At 47.0% G+C, this 13,998-nt stretch overlaps 1 protein-coding gene across 5 annotated transcripts in view; it reads left to right on the top strand.

Moving 5' to 3' along the window:
• Positions 1-13,998, top strand: part of HOXB3 (homeobox B3) — a 58,082-nt gene that overhangs the window by 41,639 nt on the left and 2,445 nt on the right. For 2 of the 5 annotated variants that reach the window (XM_069786511.1, XM_069786508.1), the window contains exons 2-3: positions 6,832-6,894; positions 12,462-13,015. In XM_069786511.1, the coding sequence (XP_069642612.1) occupies positions 12,580-13,015 (436 nt within the window). In that variant the 5' untranslated portion in view covers positions 6,832-6,894; positions 12,462-12,579. Of the gene's footprint in view, positions 1-932; positions 1,320-4,130; positions 4,863-6,831; positions 6,895-9,877; positions 10,351-12,461; positions 13,016-13,998 lie in introns of those variants that run through there. The other 3 variants (XM_069786510.1, XM_069786509.1, XM_009918019.2) reach the window with 3 other exon arrangements.

The following is a 13,998-nucleotide window of genomic DNA, read 5'->3' as shown; positions in this document are numbered from 1 at the left end:
CACTCGTTGCTATTTCGTCTCCTTTTGATGTCGGACTCAATGCGAAATATATCAGTGCTTTATTGGCAGCGGTATCTAGAGGTCAGGAGAGAAGCCTGAAAAACTTCGGGTCAAATTCTCTCCGAGCATGTCGCGGTGAAATCAATAGGGAATGGCAATCCGCAGCCTCTGGGCTGGGGGGGGCTCGGGGGGACAGGGAAAGGGACCGGCCGTCCCCCCCGAGCCCCTCTCCCCCAGCCCATCACCTGCCTCCGGGTCCAGCGCTCCAGCCGTTCGCCTCTGCCCGGCTCGGGGTGGGTGGGTGGGTGGTTTTTTTTTTGGTAGGAAGGGTTTGCGTGTGTCCCCCCCTCCTTCCCTCCCGGTTTTTGGGAGCCGACACCGCGCCATGGCACGCTTCACCCTTTCACCAGCATCCAGATCCATATTTCCTCTCCCCGCGCTGAGGTCAGCTCCAGCAAAGCCGAGTCTAAAAATAACCTTCAGGATCTGGTTTGTTGCTACTGGTACCTCTCCCTCTCTGTGCTTCAAACGCGAGAGTCCAAAATATTCCCTGAAAAGGGGCAAGATTTAATGACAGGGTATTTATCCGGGGCTACTGGGAAGGGGGGGTGGGTGGGTGAAAGAAAAGTAAGAAACCGGGTGGGTTTTGCATAACTTTTATTCCTCCCCCCCTTTCTTTCCCTCTCTTTCCTTCTTTCTTTCTTTCCTTCGTTTTTTCCCCTTTCCCCGGACGAGACATATGGAATCAATTTTGAATCCTGACATTGAAGGCTGGCCAATTCCTACTGGCTCTAAAAACCAGAATCCATTTGGTTCCCTTCTCTCCAGCACCCCTTGTCACTCAGTGTTATAACCGTCTTGCAACATTTTAAGTCTTTATAAAGAGAAACAGCTTTCCAGATAGATACCAAGGATTCGGGAGTGGGGGAGGTTTTTCGAGGCTTGCTTTTTTTTTTTTTTTTAAGGGGAACGTGCGCGCAACCCCCCACTCCCGACACCCCCATCTCGTCCCCCTCCGCTCGGTATCTGTCTGCAAAGGGGGCCGCATCCCTGCAATACTTTAAGCTGTTTTGGAAGAGTTTCTATTTTTCTCCACGTCAAGTCAGTTCCGTTTGAATCGAGCGAGTCCAAAAAAATCAAAGCATCTTTGGGGGAAAAAAAATATATCCAAACCTTCCGAGAAAGCTGTCAGCAAGATCCACCGGGGTGCAATAAAGTAGTTTCTTCTCCTTAATTTGCCTGCTCCAGTTGCGAACTCGCACCACCCCGATCCGGCTTCGCTCCTTCTTCTCGAAGTCCTGGGTCGGACAGTATCACAGGTAAGAAGTTAAAAAAAATAAATAAAAGAATGATGCAGCTCTGCCTTTCCTACCTTCTCAGCTCCGACTCTGTGAGATATAATTAATTGCTCCGAAAGCTTTGACAGGCTTCTCCACCGGTCCCCGTGAGCTATAGCTGACTTTCTCCTGGTAACAAATTAAGACTGATGCCTCGGGAGCAGGACCGGGGAAATTGAAGACGAGCAAAAAATTATCTCGCAGGGTCCATAACCGAGACCAGCCGCAAACCGCTTCTTTCCAAGTGCGTGTTTCCCCGCGAAGTTTGTCTGGGACACATTTGTTAAAGGTTTAGCACCTCTCTCTTGTTTGAAAAAGAAACTACAAAAGCCCATTGGAAAAGCGGGGTGTTAAACTGAAGAATGTATGTGATGGTGATTTATGGCCCTACAAAGTTTTTTGTTTACTTGAAGCAGACCCTAATTACAAGGGCTTCTTTAAAAAAAAAAAAAAAAAAATTCCCAAGCTTTGTGTACGTCCATAGCGGGTTTTCCCTCCCCAGGTCTGGGTGTAGTGGCCAGATGTGACTAACAAACATCTGGTTAGTTGAGCTGCTTTTCCTTTTAGCCGGCCAGTGCATTTGACCGAAATGGGTAAGACTGGGACTCTTAAACATTTGGCATAAAAGCGGTGGCTATTGGGGGAGTCCGAGCCTGAAAATATCAGCCTTTTAAAAAGGTTCAAGGTTTGTTTGGGTTGGGGAGGGGGGGATATGTCCTCGAAAATGGGTCATTTCGCTCAAATAGAGTTTCTGGGATTGAAAGGGAAACGGCCGGGAGGGCGAGATTTCGTGTGGGAATATTGGATGCGTTATTTTTTTATGGACTTGTGCTATTCATTTCTGGCTCAAAAAAATCCCCCCCTCCATCCTCCCCCATGAATGCCCGATGTGTATTTTAAGAGCGAGACAGGAAAATCGTTTGTATGGAGGAAAAAACCCTCCTAGAAATCGAATTAAACCTGGAAAGTTTTTCTAAAGATATATATATTTGTGCTCTCTATTCTCCTTTGGTTCCTTGCCGTTTAGAGCGAGATAATAACTCAGTCCCCGGGACAAGTTGCCAGTTCTAAAAACGTCCTCATACATTGTGAAACTGGAAAAGTTTTGACTCAGTGTCTAATATTTCCCGAGGCGAACTGGTATATTGGCAGAGAGCAGGAGCTCGGATACACAACCGTCTGGGTTTGGGATTTTATTTTTTTTTTTCCTGAAAATTGCTTTGCATTAAATTTCCTCAGCTTCAGAATTATCTTTACTCGCCTCCAGCTAAACTTGAAATTTTTTACCAAGCGCTTGATCTGTTGGCGAATGAAATCTGAGAAGAAACCGCAGGCCCTAAGTGGCCGTAATTTAATTGATTTTATCATAAATCATCAACTTCATGAAGAACCAAAGTTTTCATTGAAGTAAATTGATATTAATGGACACTTTCTGAAATTTAACCGTATAGATCTATATGATGGTGGTGCTCCCAGTCTTCTGCTCTTTTGGGACAGGAGATTTTAGGGGGGGGTATATTTCCACTCTTCTAGTTTTCGTTTCTCCCACCCTCTCTAAAAAAAGTACTTTTTTTTTTTCCAGCGTGGGGAGGCTGATCCCGGGTGGTGGTGGGGGGGGGGAATCTGAGAGCTCGGCTCCCCTTTGTGGCACCGCAGTAGTGGGTAAATCCAGGAGCACCGAGATGAGGCTTTTTGGGGGGTCAGTGGGGAGGATGAGCACCGAACAGTTGAGTTTCTTCGGGTTATTCCCCTAGGTAGGTTATCCCCCCTGCCCTGGGGTCTGGTGGGCGTAGGGATGGGATATTTCTGTCAAAAACACGCGTGTTGCAGCGAAGTGCGTCCCGGCTCGGCCAGCGCCAGCACCCGCCTTGCTCCATCCGTGTTAAAAATCCAAATAGGATTTAAAACTCCCGCTTCCATCTACGTGTCCTCTGCTGCGTTAAACATTGCCGTTCCCAAAGTTTTCTCGCCTAATTAAAAATTAACTAAGAGCCCGGGATGGATGAGAGCCCTTTGATATGGTGATGAGGATGACAGACCGAATACTCTGACAGTAATAGAGGATTTTAGCAAAGGGCAGTGGCTCGGGTGTGTGCCTGTGTTTGTGGGGTGTTGCAGAGATGCACTGTGCAGGGAGGATGCAGGACTCGGTGGTATCCGCACGGTTCCCTAGAGACGATAAAATATTCAGTGTAAACTTCCCAAACCAGAGAAATAGAATTCCTTGACACCGCTTCTTTCCCCCTCTCCTGAGACTCCCTCCTCAGAAATTGTTAGTCTTTATGAATTATCAGAAGGAAGCAGGTAAAATGGAACTCATTTCTTCTCCCAGGTCCCTTCTCCCCCATGCTCAGCTCGTTCTCCAGCGCCAGCCAGGTTCCGGATTCAGGCGAGTATCACTGAAAAAAATAACCGAACTCCTTCTTTTTCTCACAGAAACGGCCACGGCGGTAGCGTGGGTGCCTGGTCCTCCCAGGAGGCGAAGGAAGGGCAGTGGGAAAAAAGCTCTGAATCCTCATTTTCTCCCTCTCTCTCTCTTTTTTTTTTCCTTTTTTTTTAGGAGGAGGAGGGTGGGGGTTAAAATGGGAAGAAACGGGGAGCCTGGACGTGAGCGTAGGAGCCGCGTCCTCGGTGTCGGGGCCAGCGGTGGCAGCCCCGGTGCGGCTCCGGGGGGGGCGAGGAGCCCGTCCCCAGGGCCTCCGGGCGCTGCCCCACCGCCGGGGAGGCAGAGAAGCCCCTCTCCTTTTTTTCCCGTGCCCCAAACCCGTTATTTTTTTCCCTCCCTTTCCGTCGTTTGGCTGGATGCTGAGGCTTTGGGAGCGGTGGTTGCTGCGGTCGCTTTCCTCGTTAGTGTTTGTTCGCTTCCTTGGCGTTCAGGTTAAAAGATAAAAAAAGGAAAATTAAAGAAAAAAAAAAGAAAGAAAAAGCAGCCCAGAACGCCCCAAAGGCCAGGGCAGCCCCAGCTGCAGCAGGAGGGAGCGAGGGGCATCGCCTGCCCGGCTGCCCGCGAAGCTTGGGGAATTTGCTGATGGGGGAATTAGTGGGACTGGAGCGGGGGGGGGGTGGGGGGGCGGTCATTTACCAATTCTGTATAAAATGGGCAAAAGGTTGACGTGTCCCAGTCACGTGAGCGTATAATTCAAGCTATTATTTTGGCATTTGGAAGTGGGGGGGGGGGGAGAAGAAAAGTGGGAATGGTGATTCCCAGCCCGTCTCTGGTGAGCTGCTCCCAAAATAGCTATTTGTAGCACGCTGATATCGCAAACCGCCGTCTCCTCTCACAGCCACACACCCCCCATGCCCCCCCTATCCCCCCACCCACCTATCCAGTCGCATCTCACCCCCCGCTGGGGCGAGGAGAGGCTTTTGGCGACGGTGGGACCCATGGGAGAGGGGTTCTGCGGGGGTCGGGAGGACCCAGCCCCGGCAGGAGCCTGGGAGTTGTGTGTCCACCCGGTGGTTGTTTTTGTTTTGTTTTTTTTGGAGACAATTCCAAAGCACTTCCGCTGATTGATCATTAACCTGGTGAGTTATTGCTCTTCTAAGCAAAGGTCAGGGGGAGAAAAAGGTCTAATCTGTCAAGGCAAACCCACTGCTCACTCAGTTTCATTTTGATTTCTTATCCGAGCTGGCTTCTGTTTGGGGTTTCAGGAGCTCCTGGACCCTCCATAACTCTCCCCTCCTCCTCCGAACTCTCCCCTCCCTCGGGCTCTCTGTTTGCGGAGTGGGAAAACCTAAACTCCTTCCCTTTAGACAAAAAAAAAAACGAGCCAAGGGAGGGTGAGCAGCCCCGCGGGAGGACGCCGTAGGTGCTGCGCGGCTCCCCGCCCTGCCCCGGGGGGGGCATGAGCCCCCGGGAGGGTGCGGGACGAGCAGGGTCCGGGCTGGCCCTGCACCGCCTCTAAGAGAAAAATTAATGCAAGTCAAATACAGCAAAAAACCCCACAACCCCAAATCAAAACAAAGAACGGGGAGGGGGGCGGGGGGGGGGGAACCTCGCTTCATCCCTCTTCTGCCTGTACTGCGAGGGAATAAATTAAAAACAAAGAAAAACAAACACACACACACACCCCGCCCTCCTTGCTGGAGCAGTTATTTATGCCAGCTTCTTTTTGCTTGTTTGTTTGTTTCTTTTTTTCTCCTCCTCCCTCCTGCATCCACTCCAAATAAATGCGATTTTCCCTCTTTTCTCCACCTCCTCTCGGGCTGCCCACTTCTCCCCTTCCTCCCCGGGCCCGGCGTGGGAGGAACTTGCCGAGACTCAGCCTGCGTTTGCTGAGCTCACAGCGCAGAAAGGGTGTTTTCTCTTTTTTCTTTTTTTTTTTTCTCTTTCCCTCTTTACAAGTCTCTGTGTGTACTCTACAGAGGGAACTGAAAAGCCCTAGTTAACCGGGGAAGGCTGTGATGTAAGTGGAATATTGCCAAAGCTGTGTATTAAAGTGTGCGCGCATGTAATAATAATACTAATAAAAAATACAGCTATAGGCCGCCGACTAGAGAAGGTCACGAAGCATCTGCGGGTGATTTATGGACTCGGGGATGTTGTCACAAGCAGAGTAGGGGTGTGAGGGGAACATTTTTATTTGAGATTAATAACATCAACATACAGAACGGAAACAGGATTATTAAAGCGACTGAATGTTTCCCAAAACGAAAATATTTTTAAATGAGATTGCTTTTTCTTTCTCCCCTTCTTTCTCCCTTTCTGAGTCCTTCGTGCCAAAGTTGCGGTGATAAATCTCGGCGTGGCTTTAAAAATGTTTACGGCTCGAAACCGTTAATTCTGATACCAAATCACTCCTGTGTGAACGGTGTAAAGCATCTCCGTCCTCCCCCTCTTCGTGGTGATCTTCCGACCACATTGGAGAAACACGAAAAAACATATTCTGAACCCTTAAGGCTTTTCTGCCTTGCAGGAAAACGGCCTCGTATTTTCCCCACTGTTATCCTGTCATTGAACCCAGAGTTAATTATCTACATATATTTAACATCTTAAACTCATTTATCTCGAAATTACGGCCAGAATTTAGCCAAAACTCTTCCCGATATGTATATATATTTTAAATTACTTTCCGAGTTCACCAGCAGCTGTGGACAAGCCACCCCCGGTCCACGCCAAACCGTTTCCATCACTAACGCGAACCCCAGAATGGGCGAAGTGTTTCCCTCTCCGTGGGGTTTCCACGGGGGAAAGTGGAAAGAAACACTGGGGAGACAGGGGATCGCATCAGATTTACAGAAATAAACCTGGTGTCCACCGCCTCTGATGAGAATATTGGGTTATCAATGGATGGAGACCGGTGCAATCCCTGGAAATGCTGTGGTCGCTTGGGTGGGAGATAATCTCAGAGGAAATGCTGGGGCTTTTGTTCATTAGAGCCTGTCTTCTCCCCATTTCCACCCAAAGGTTTCTCCCTATGATGAATCCCCTTGCCCACGCTTTTCTAACCGAAGTTTCATACTTTTCCCTCCCTTTCCCCCCCCCCCCCCCCAGTTCTTCTCCTTTCTCAAAGTCCACTGCTGCCTCGTATTTGCTGGACCAGACATCCGAGAATTGGTGAGTTTTGCTGAATATCCTACCTGGTCCCCTGTCTGTCTGTGTCTCCGTATATCCCTCTGCATCAGGCTTGGAAGCCATTCCTTCTCTAAAGTCACCCAATGTGACTTCCCCCCCCAGCCCCCCCCCAACCCCAGAATAAGCACGGCTGCCCTAGATTTCAGCTGAGTATTTTCATTTTGCTACTGGCTTGTCTTTAAACTTTGTGATTTATGGCCGTAACTTTGAGGGAGTGTTTTAAATGGAAGATATTTCCTGTACTCCCTTTGAAGGGAAATCCAGTCAGATTGCAACATTTGCTGCTGATTTCGTGACGAGTGCGCGGGAGTTACATTTTAAAGAAAAATAAGCTGCAACCAAAGCAAAGATGGCAATAGACAGGGAGCCTAAAAAAACTACTTACAGGAGCTCAACATAAACGTGCAACGACCTTCTTAACAGGGTTTTTTTCGGCTGCCAGTTAAGGTTAAAACAAAATTTTGCACTTCAGAGGAGTTACTTGCAGAATCCGAGGTACTTCTGATTGCCTAGGTACTCCAAATAAGTCAGTGGAGATCCATATTGAGAAACCTATAGAGTACTTCACCTACAGAGAAGTCTTTAAATAGTCCACGACTGTTTTTCCTCTTTCCTTCCCTGGAATTTCAACGCCGGGGCTCCAAAATAGGAACTATCTTGTAGCAGAAGATTTATGTTGGAGCAGTTCATAAAAAGTCAGATGGGGGGGGGGGGAGAATAATGGCAATAATGGTGTCCCCTGGTCGAAACCCTCACGTCTGGGATCTGAACGCTGCAGCCAGAACAATAGCTGGAAACACCGTAGTCCTTGGGATAAGAGTTTATCCATCACCTAGAAAACCTTCGCTGTCCAACCCAGAGTAAGTCCTCTCAAAAGTCAAATGTTTACTCGGACACCCTTCTTTTTCTTTCCAGAGTTATCAGCCTAAAGGTGCACACAGGAAAAAAAAAAAAAAAAGGCGATGCAAACCCCCCGACGGGTCATACCTTCCCAGCGAAGTCCAAAGAGCCTTTGTGGTCCCTCTTTTCCTTGCTTTGCTAAACATAAATTCCCCCCCGTCAGCACTTAACCCAAAGGAGCGAGCGCCAGAATTAAAGGAGGGAAGATAATTGCGATGTGAAACAAAAGTAGCACTTAAAAAAAAAAAAAGTGCAGACACCTAAATTCCTTGCCCTGCCTTCCTCCCACTCGCCAGCCCCTCCTCGTCACAGACTTTCCCCAAAACGCATCTTGGCGAGTTTCTGCTTTCGGCAGCCGCGTGGGAGCGGGGAAAGGCATAAATCTCCCGTGGCGACAGCAGCAGCGCCTTGCATAGCAATAACGGCGTTATTAATAGTAGCAATAATAATCATCTTTATTGTTCAACACCTCGCTGCCTTGGCCTCCCCCGGGGGTGATTTGCGCCCTGAATCTCCCCCCCCCCCCCCCCAAAAAAACCCCTCACCTACTCCCCGGCGGAGGCCGAGGGGCCAGAGGAGCCCCCAGACATTGGGACGCACAAACTTAACGCCGAAGTTACACGGGGCTGCGGAGTTCCACCAACACAAGAGATTCCTTGCCCCCCCTCCCCTCCCCTCCAGCCTTGCAAACACGGGGGTCGGCGGCTCCCGTACCCCCCCCGGCCCCAGAAAAGTGGGTTTCCTGGGGGGGGGGGGTCTGCGAGGAGCCAAACGCAGCCGAAGGGCCGGGGGAAGGAAAAGCATCAGCTATTGAAAGAGCCGTGATTGCCGCCGCGGAAGGGGAGGGGGGGGAGACTATGACTATGTTGAAACGGTTTATTAGCATAAATTGACACCTAATTGTTAAACACGTGAATCAAAGGCAAGCTTTGCTATCTTTCTGCCTAGGCCTCTGTCCACCACGTCTGCAATTAGCATAATTTTTCACTAGTGACGCTGTTTGGGAGGCTCGTTGGCTTTGCCCGGCAATCCAAACCAAATCTTTATTTTTAAATATCCCCTCCGCTTTATTCCCCCCCTCGCCCCCCCCCCACCCCCCCGTAGCCTGGATTCTTTTCGTTATTATTTTAATCCCAGCCAAGCATTGCATAGTTAAAAGGGGGGGGGGTGTTGTGTTCAGCTTTTCTTTCTTTCTTTTTTTTTTTTCCCTTCTCCTTTCCCTTCTTCCCCTTTGCTGTGGTAAAGCAGAGGCCATTGTTATCAGTGAGCAGCGCGTACCAGTCTATAGGGCAACTAGAATCTCAGGGTTTGTCCATTCAAAGCCCTCAGCTTTTCTGCACATCTTGGAAGCTGGAAAGCATCTTGATTTTTTTTTTTTTTTTCCTCTTCCCAAACGGAGACAGAGAGACAATTTGAGCTGCCGTAACCGAAAGCTCCACTGGCTGAGCCCCCTCCCCCTCTGTTTTGGCTTTTTTTTTATACATATATACATGCATATGCTGGATTTTTTTCCTCTCTCTCGTATATTCCTTTAACGTTTTTAAAGGAAGGGGGTCATTCCTTGCTTATTGATTGCGTGGATGCTGGATGTGAAAATATATTATGTCTGCCTGTGCTTTGCTCGTCAGAGACTAAGGTAAGCCGGACTCAAATAGGCTATCACTTTGTGAATGGCGGAGTATATGTCCCAATGATTTATGACCATATGACTCCAATCTCGGTTCAAGAAGAGTTCACAAGCTTTAAGCTTCCTTCCACGCAGAGACTCTTTTGCAGCCCTCATCCAGGGCCCTTTTTTTCCCCCCTGCTTTACAACTGGGGAGTTCTGGTTGGGGTGAAGCTCGGTTGTGGGGGGAGGGAAGAGGGAAATTTTAGGAATGTGTCTCTATTTTCCAGGCATATCCACGGCAAGGCAGTCGCTGGGATTTGAGCTCTTTCTGAGCAGCCGACCTATTGTTAAGGGCATGTTTAGAATATTTATTATTAATAATAATTTAAATTAAAAGCAGGGCTATGCCTGTTTTCGCTGGCTCTGGGAAATATACCTTAGGAGGGGGCGGGGGGAGGGGAAAGGCGCTGCTCTTCTTCATAAACACAGTCAGGTTGTGAATTTAGGATTTCCAACATGGAGGGGATGGCTTTACAGAGGAATACCTCTGCCTTAGATTTCTTTTATCTTTTTCCCCCGAGCGCCTGATTTTTTTTCCCGAGCATCCTCCTCCCCACAGCCCTTTCCCTCTCGCACCTTCCCCCGATTTTTTTTTTTTTTTTAAATGTCTCTAAATCCTCAGACTCAAAAGTTGCAGGCAAAGAGTTTGTGGTTAAATGTTACCGCTCACAAAGTGAAACTTGGAGCGTGATGAAACACCCAGCGCAGATCCTGCCTGGGTTTAATTGGAACAGGAGATAATCGAATATTTATTATTCTGCCTGAGATTTTTTTTTTTTTTTAAGCAATTCCTTGGAGTAAATAATTAGGATTGCGGCCGTCCTCGGTGAAGATAAATGAGCGGCATTTGTGAGGCGCTGAGAGATGAGGTACAAAGCAAATCTTCTGTGGAAGCCACAAGCGAGCAAGCTTTTGGGCAAAGGGGATTGTAAATTTATTTTATGGACATTTAAAAAAAAAATCGTCACTGATATTTTTAGCTGCTTTAGCTGAGCCTCTGCGCTCGCTTCTGGTTTGGGTTTGTTTTGTTGTTTTGGTTTTTTTTTAAGAAACCTATGCCAGACAGGAAGGCCTTGGAGAAATTCCCACTTCTGCCCTCATAGATATTTTCAGCAAACCTATTCATAATAAAGGCGCTGCTCTTTGTTAATTAATTCACAGCTTTTCTGCTCGGGTAGTGGAGTCTACTTTTTAATAAGACATATTTATCATGGCGAGGAAACCGAATGAGAATAACTCCGAGCAAGGATATCATCCTCTCTGTAGACAATAATACATCTCCGTGGAAGATACAATACAGATTTGGGAATGCATAAAGGATTTAATCAGTGTAAAAAAGCAAAGCAGTCCCTTCGTGGACATGTTGTCTGAGGCTGTGTTAGAAGTATAAGGAGGTTTCATATGACATGACATAAGAACACAGCAGCCAGGGAAGGGAAAAAAAGATGTTATTTATTGTCGAGCTGTGGCTTCTGTTAAACCCTGGTACTTAGAAATATCACATTAGACTTTATCTCTACAAAGTTTATTTTATTTTATTTTAGAGAATGAAAGACACCAGATAAAATTAAGTATACAAGAGATACAATTAAATATACAATGGATATCAATTTCAAAACAAAATGCACAGTGGCTCCTCGCAAACTCTGAGCTGCAGAGAGAAGTCTCTGCCTTTTTAAAATATGTGTGCTGTTTGATTGATCCTCACACATCAGATTATTTTCAGGTCAAGATAGTTTTCATATTTCTAAGGGTATTTCTACTCTGTCTTTTTAGTGGAGAAAGTTTAAGCTTTGAGAAAAAAACAGAAAGGGAAAGAAAGAGATGAAAAATAAAAAGGTCAGAGAAAGAAAGAAAAAAAGGAAGGTTTCATTTTGTAATTTGAGGCTTTGGACTGGGTTTTTAGACTTTTTGAGCTTAGATTGAGGGAGGGAGGAATGATGAAAAATCAAAGGGCTAGAAAGTTAAGAGCAAATGGCCTGGTGATGCGTTTGTTTTCCAAAGGAAAAAAAAAAAAACAACAGCAATTAAACCTGTTTTGGAATCACATCTTGCCAATGGTAGTTCCAGATTCAGGACCGGTGAGTACAAAGCAGAGCAGGCAATGAAGGGGTATGTTTTCTAAATACAACCTGTGCTACCAGAGAGGGAGAGACTAACGAACAGGCCAAAGGAAGCACATTCTTGAATTCATGCCCCTGCTTAAATCTGCTTAAAATATTTGCACTGAATTCCAAAGACATTATGAGCCCCTGTGTAAACAGCAAATTAAGCCAACTGTGTCAGGACACCGTTACCTGGATAAAACATGTTGACTATTTGCTGTTTTCAGTTTAAAACCAAATATACTGGACAGAGGCCCTACAATAAACTTAGCAGACTTTGAATTTCTGATGCTATAATGTCTTGCTGGTTTTTACATGTGTGAATGGCTGATTTGAATAGGTCAGGGATAAGAAAGCAAGACTTTCATTCCTTTCATGCTTGTAGCTAGTAATTATCCATTCTGTATTCTTATATTTACGTTAATGTGTGTGTTATCTGGACATGGATTTGTATACATGCGCACAACACACACACACACGTACATGTATATACACATTTATATGGGTGTATATGTCTATGCATGGGTGTGTGTATATATGCATATAGATAAACACACAAGTAAATAGATGTATACAGATGAAACCACGTGTACTTATAGAGCCTGTGTGTAGTTATGCATCCTGGGTGCTATCCTCTAAGGGAAAAAGAGGTGCAACCAACCAACCAACCAGGAAAACTACCCCCCAAAACCAGCTCAACACTTTTGCACCGTAACATTTGTTGAGCCTCCTTAGGCTGCACACAGGACAAAATCTGCTCAAAGCATCTGTTAGCCCTGTTCTGCGGGACCCTATTCATGTCATGGGCCTTTCAGGCCCCAAGATGGATTCATAGGCCGGGTACTATTATTGTGTGTTTTCTCCTAACCTTTCAGGTCAGCTTCCAATAGACAGCTGGAAACGGCCTGTCACGTGGCCTTGGGGTGCCAATGTTCTGCCATAGGGGTGTCAAGACCCTGGTAGCCAGAAAAATCATTTTGGGGAGTCCCAGAGATGCAGAAGACAACATACTACGACAGCTCCACACTCTTTGGGGGTTACTCCTACGGGAGTGCCAATGGGTTTGCCTACGAGGGTCCCCAGCAGTCCTTCCAGCCGGCCTCTCACGTGGAGAACGACTACCAGAGGTCCGCCTGCTCCCTCCAGTCTCTTGGCAACACAACCCCGCACGCAAAAAGTAAAGACCTGAACGGGAGCTGCATGCGTCCAAGTTTGCCCCAGGAGCACCATCCGCCTCCCCCCGTCTCGCCGCCCTCAAACCCTGCCACCAACAGCACCAGTAGCAACAGCAATAACCAGTCGGGGAGCAGTAAAACTGCCCCCAGCAAAGCCAACCTCAGTGCAAACGCCAGTCTCACCAAGCAGATTTTCCCCTGGATGAAAGAATCGAGGCAAAACTCCAAACAGAAAAACAGCTCCCCTAGCACAGGTACACTGTTCTGCTTTTGTAACCGTCCACTTGCCTAAACAGCGAGGTAACGAAGCCAGAGTGGTCTTGTTTGGAGGGAAGGGAGAGAGGAAGAGGATGTAATGAGGATCCAGCAAGGATCCAGCGAGGATCCTGGTGCTGGGCATGATCCCAAGCGAGCCTTGGCCCACCCTGCAGCACTGACTGCGCACGCTTGGTTCATTTTAAACATATCCAGAGCACCACAGGGAAACACAACCAGGCAGTTGGACACAGCCGATGTCTGACTGTGTAGATACAGATACATGAAAATGTACACCCACTGCTCAACCTAGCGATGCTAAAGCAGAGTGCTTGCTCTCGTCCCACCTCCCTGCCTCCACACACAGCGGTAAACATGGTGCTCCGAGTGCATGTGTGCATATATAGAGCATATGCATAAACACATGCATATTCTTGCATGCATACACGCACATCTCTAACACGATCAGGAAAAAAAATCAGTATGGAAATATCACTGTTTTGACAAATATATTCATATAAACTTTGCAGCACACGCTTCACGCTACATTAATGTAATTTATTGGTTATACACATGTTTATCTCACAAAAAGGTAGGTACAAATGCTATTTGGTCTTGTAACAATGTACATGCAAATATTTGTGTTACACACATACAACACATACACAAGATGTGCATGTGTGTGTGTGCATTTGTATCTCAGCAAACAAAATACCTCCCAACACTGACCCGTGCTAGTATTAATTGGCTTTGCAGTGACTGCCCCCCTGCCAAATATTATTTTCTCAAAATTATCTGTTGGAAATAATCGACTCCTAAATAAATGGCCCTGGAATCCTTTTCTACATGACATGATCAAATTTTCATAAACCAGGGGCAGCTTTGGAGAACAGAACTCTTAATAAATGACATGATTATGGAGTGCAGGCTAATGCAAAGGGGTGAGGGAAGGGGGGGTCGAACTCTTGTGCCTGTTCCAGGA

The sequence above is a fragment of the Haliaeetus albicilla genome, chromosome 7 (assembly GCF_947461875.1).
Source record: "Haliaeetus albicilla chromosome 7, bHalAlb1.1, whole genome shotgun sequence".
Classification (NCBI taxonomy): domain Eukaryota; kingdom Metazoa; phylum Chordata; class Aves; order Accipitriformes; family Accipitridae; genus Haliaeetus; species Haliaeetus albicilla.
The sequence above is the reverse complement of the archived record's forward strand: the minus strand, read 5'-3'. Positions and strand labels throughout refer to the sequence as shown.